The sequence below is a fragment of the Laccaria bicolor genome, genomic scaffold (genome assembly GCF_000143565.1).
Source record: "Laccaria bicolor S238N-H82 LACBIscaffold_69 genomic scaffold, whole genome shotgun sequence".
NCBI classification, from domain to species: domain Eukaryota; kingdom Fungi; phylum Basidiomycota; class Agaricomycetes; order Agaricales; family Hydnangiaceae; genus Laccaria; species Laccaria bicolor.
The window spans coordinates 1-4,584 of record NW_001889940.1 but is presented as its reverse complement, the minus strand read 5'-3'; the positions used below and the strand labels follow the sequence as shown (position 1 = coordinate 4,584).

Genomic DNA, 4,584 nt, shown 5'->3' with positions numbered 1-4,584 from the left:
ATCTGGATCCACCATGCGCTGCTTGAACCTGTTTGTGTTTATATTCTTCAAATACGTCGTGGGAACTGATCTACGAATTCATATGTTTCAGGAGAGCTATAGCCTATCAGGCCCGCTTCTTGACTTCCCTGCAGAATAGATTGGAGTCAGTTACTTACCAAATGTAATTCAGTGGAAAAGCAGAGTGTTGTTTTTGTTGTGGCAGCAGTGTGATAACATAAGGCGACATGTGGAGAGCTACGTGCCAATCGGCAAATTCGCAGTGCTAGCGTGCCCGGATTTTTAATTATATTTACCCTCGCTCTCTACCAGGGCGGTTAGCATATAATTAATATTCAAAGTATCACTGCCCCCAAGAGCCCTGTATTAACATTATGTACTGTTCCAACTGGTATTTACGACCAAAGCGCGTCTGAAATTAGAGACTTTTGACTGACCGGTGCTGAACACTCGTCACGCCCAGTGAGATTTTTTCTTGCTCATTATCTTTGCAAGAATGGTTGATAAAAAGAAAATGTTGTTGCCAGAGTAGCATAATAAAGATCAACCCTGTTTTGCTGCAGCAACAAAGATGAGGTGACAAGTTTATGTCATTGAAAGCCCGTTCCTGACATGAGGAATTGGAACAAAGAATTTAACTAATTGCCAGGGAATTAGACATTCCTACACAGGCCAGATCACCTCGTTGCTTGGCAAATATGTAAACTCTTTGTTCCTGTTCCCGCGTGTCAGAACGAGCTTTCAATGACATTAAATCGTTGCCTCATCATTTTTGCTGTGGCAAAACAGTGTTAACCTTTATCTTCCTACCCCAGAAACAACATTTTATTTTTATCACTCATTTTTGCAAAAATTATAAGCAAGAAAATTTTAACCTTATTTAACTGCTCATTTTTGCTGCAAATGTGGAATAAACAATTTAACATAGTTATTTACTGTTTAGTGCCTCTTTACCTGGCGACGAAAGCTCTTTGCCCCTTGTGAGTACAGAATGTCCCCGTCAAATAATTTCTGCTTCTGGGTCACAATGATGAATCGACAAACGGTGTAAAGGTAACATATCCCCAGAAAGCCTAATACCACCGCGCCCACAAAATTTAACAATTGAGAAACGCAATTGATAGAACGAAAGGAAATCAGAAAGCAGCGGAAGAATATTTTACAATCAACTTCCGCGCACCCTCATTCGGAATTTCGTAAGAGCGTAGTCCGCAATGATTTTCCCCTGGGGTGGCATACACTGGATCAATGCTCAAGGGTTTCAGCGTCTCTTACAATTTTTACGGGCTTCCCCGCGGTTTCTGTTACCAATTAGATCCGAGTTACGGATAGGTTAGTCATAATCTTGAAAGTGCGTTTCCTCGCTTGAGGGACTCACACATTGGCGCATGCTTGTAGCCCCTTTTTCTAGGCGATCAATTTCAAATGTGAACGTGCTTATGGCTTGAGCATGGTGACTTGAACGCGCGAGGCCGGGGATTTCTCGGTCAGAGGAGGCTGTAGAGCGTGTCATGGGTGCACTCCGTAAATTACGAGACTTGTTTGGTTTTTGTATGTGGTTCCCTACTTTATTCATTAGCGAGGATCTTCTGCCTACTGATTGATTTTCTCACCGTAACGTCGATCAACCGGAATGTATATTATATTCAAGTTGTTATGATTGTGTTATGACAACACCAAGCGATCTCACTGGTCGACGGTTGTGTCTCAATAAGACATGAGAAATTGGTCTGAATACCCTAGCCAACGGGCTTGTCTAGAGATAGAAAAAGCGAGTTCGACCTTATCTGTCCAACTGCGTGCACAATTCAAAACTCGCTTACCTCGACCAGCTTCCCCATTGCATGTGGCGTCAACGAATTTCCCCCACAATCAGGAACTATGACCTCGCATCGCTACGATGACGAGGTGGTAAATACAATGCTACGACGAAAGCCGCATGATAGCTGGTCGAAGTGAGAGATGGAGGCGGTGAGTAAGGAGAAGAGAGGAAGCGGGGGCTGAAGTCTGGGAGAGATCGGCGAAGATCAGTGATTGCAGCTTCCGACCTCCTGAATCATCCCCCGACGCCCATCCCCTTGACCACAGGTCCAAACTACGTGGATACGATAAGACGCCCCGAACGATGGGAAGCAAAGAATGAGCAGCGACTCGGATGTCATGAGTTATGTTGAAGAGTGGTGTCGATTGAGGATGTGCTGAAACATTGGTAAGCAATCGTCAAACTATAGACAGGGAAAGTGCAAGTTACCTCAGGATCCAATCTGTCACTGCATAGATCGGTCCTACCGCAAACAACGTCTGCTGGCTAACGACCTCAATAACGACCACGCGGAGACGTAACGGATGTGGACGAGGACGATGCGGTTATAACTAGTCGGCCCAAGACCGACTTCCAGTAGACAATCTTGCGCGCCTCCTCAAAGTCGCAGTCTAGAGATCTCATTTTGCTTGATGAGGCCCTACGGCATCGAGGGAACGTTCGTTAATCTTGTCACAGAAGCATTTATTCAGGATGACTTACCACGCGGGCTCCGTTCCATAGTTTTGTGAGAGCAACGGCGAAAAACACAAGCGTTGATGGGTGCGAGAACACGTTGTGGAGGATTAGAATAAGCGGGTGACGATCAGGAAGGACGAGATGTGAAACGCGGGTTGAGGGTGGATATGACCATCAAGGAGTTCAAGGCAGATCAACTGATAGAGTTTGGAATGGTGACGCAACCCTGGAGAATGGCAAGAAAGAAATGGATAAAGAAAGGACAATGAGGACGATGTGGAGTTGATGTGGAGAAAAAGAGCGGAACTCTGCTCACGGTTTGAAACAAAACCTCCATGGCGCGCACGAACTAGGTCCAAAATTAGCGTCAAATATCTACATTGAAAAGGAAAGAGAAAGAATTTACCGCCAATACGGTGCCACGCACTGCCACCGGAGATATCTTACTTTATATCTAATCTAATCTATACATCTTTGGCTTCGTCCAACAACGTACACCCCACGTTAACGTTATCGCATAGGTCTCCCCGCCACCTCGCCATCGTCGCCAGTCGCCGCAAATCGGAACACCTGGGCGCGGGTAAGAAGAATCTGAAAGGCAAGGTAGTGCATCTAACCTTTCAGTAAATTTCAGTCTTCATGCCAACTTCATGCCCTTTCGTTGCGATGCTGGGTCTATTGGATAAGAGGTAAAAATCGACACGTTCAGTTGGCGTCCTGGTCTCGGCAAGTTCTTGGCGTGTTCAATTGTGCAGATGCGAATGCAACGTGAATGAAGGAGTAAGTTGAATTCACACACCCGGCGAAGGCTGAAGCTGCGTTTGACAATATCTTTTCAAAGTTCAGGTGACTGTCCATGCTCGAAATTCTGATTGCCACTGCTCTCTACACGTCTCCACGCATTTCGGACACGCTTTTGCCCAACTTGTGCTTCAAGTATATACATTCCCGACCGACAGTGGACTCGAGACAAAAATCTTATTCGCATTAAATCAGCAGATGGTAACCAATCCACGGTCCCCTTTGTTTGTATCAAAATTTTTAGCCTGCGATGACGATGGCAAAATGAATTCCTGTTTGCCTCCTGCTATCTGGTAATATGACCATTTGGATTATGGAATCGTACGCATACGTTTATGTCGAACACACTAGTACCGCACCTGCCGTTCGTCATTGGGAGTGAAATTTTTAACGCAGAAGCTTACAGTTGCGTCCAGCTTGTCGGTATTATCATCACTTGGTTTTTGTCGGGGTCATTATTGGTGCAATGTTGTGTGTTTACTTCACTCTATTTCTTAACCGTACCACTCATCCTCATCTCTTGCGGATTTTCAGACGATTTCTTCTGCGCCGATCATTTGAATGGGGACTTGAAATTCATCAAAGTAGCGGTGCGCATCATCGCGATTTTTGTTGTCTCGCCTTCATGTACCAAATATTAGTTTGGATATGCCTCGCCGTTGATCAGCCTGGTGCGGTCGATGGCTGTGACTGCGGGTGCTTGGCAAAGCTTAATAGTTGCATGGGGAAACCCAACAATTTTCACTGGCCCTTCCGTGTTTCCCGTCCTTACCGTACCACTCACTGGGATAGGCGAGTCTTCCACTCAACCGATGCTTCAACGTACTGACTTCGCCATTAATAGAAGCTTGCATTGTTCAGTTTTTTTTTGCCTGGTGAGTCCTCATAAAACCTCGTTTTCGCGCATAACCTCCAACATCCTTATAGGCGAATATGGACCCTGAAAAGAGGGTTCAAAATCTATCGAATTATTTCAAGCGTAATGTGTTTGGTTAACGGCCTTCCCTGGTTTGTTTTACATGCATTGAACTTTTTCTAGGTGGCGTTTATGCAATTAGCGGCTGCGATTGTCAGTGCCCGTGGAGCAGCTGTACGTGGTTCATAACTTTACGGCAAACGCTTCATAGATTTGATAATAGTACGCTCAATCTGAAAGGTTATTAAGCCGATGGCAGCATACTTTAGACCTTTCAGCTGAGATACGTTCTCTTTTGCCATATCTGCGAGATGCTTAAAGTGCTCAACCTTTCCATCAAAATCTTTGGTTATGGGGGACCTTGATC

General features: G+C 45.2%; 1 protein-coding gene across 1 annotated transcript; it reads left to right on the top strand.

Annotated features, from left to right (window-relative positions):
- Nucleotides 1-3,636: 3,636 nt before the first annotated feature.
- Nucleotides 3,637-4,406, top strand: LACBIDRAFT_315219 (uncharacterized protein; the record flags this gene model as incomplete). Its single annotated transcript, XM_001889554.1, has 6 exons — nucleotides 3,637-3,772; nucleotides 3,836-3,891; nucleotides 3,943-4,093; nucleotides 4,146-4,176; nucleotides 4,229-4,292; nucleotides 4,341-4,406. 6 exons carry the CDS (start codon nucleotides 3,637-3,639, stop codon nucleotides 4,404-4,406), a joined length of 504 nt encoding a protein of 167 aa, XP_001889589.1.
- Nucleotides 4,407-4,584: the final 178 nt, after the last annotated feature.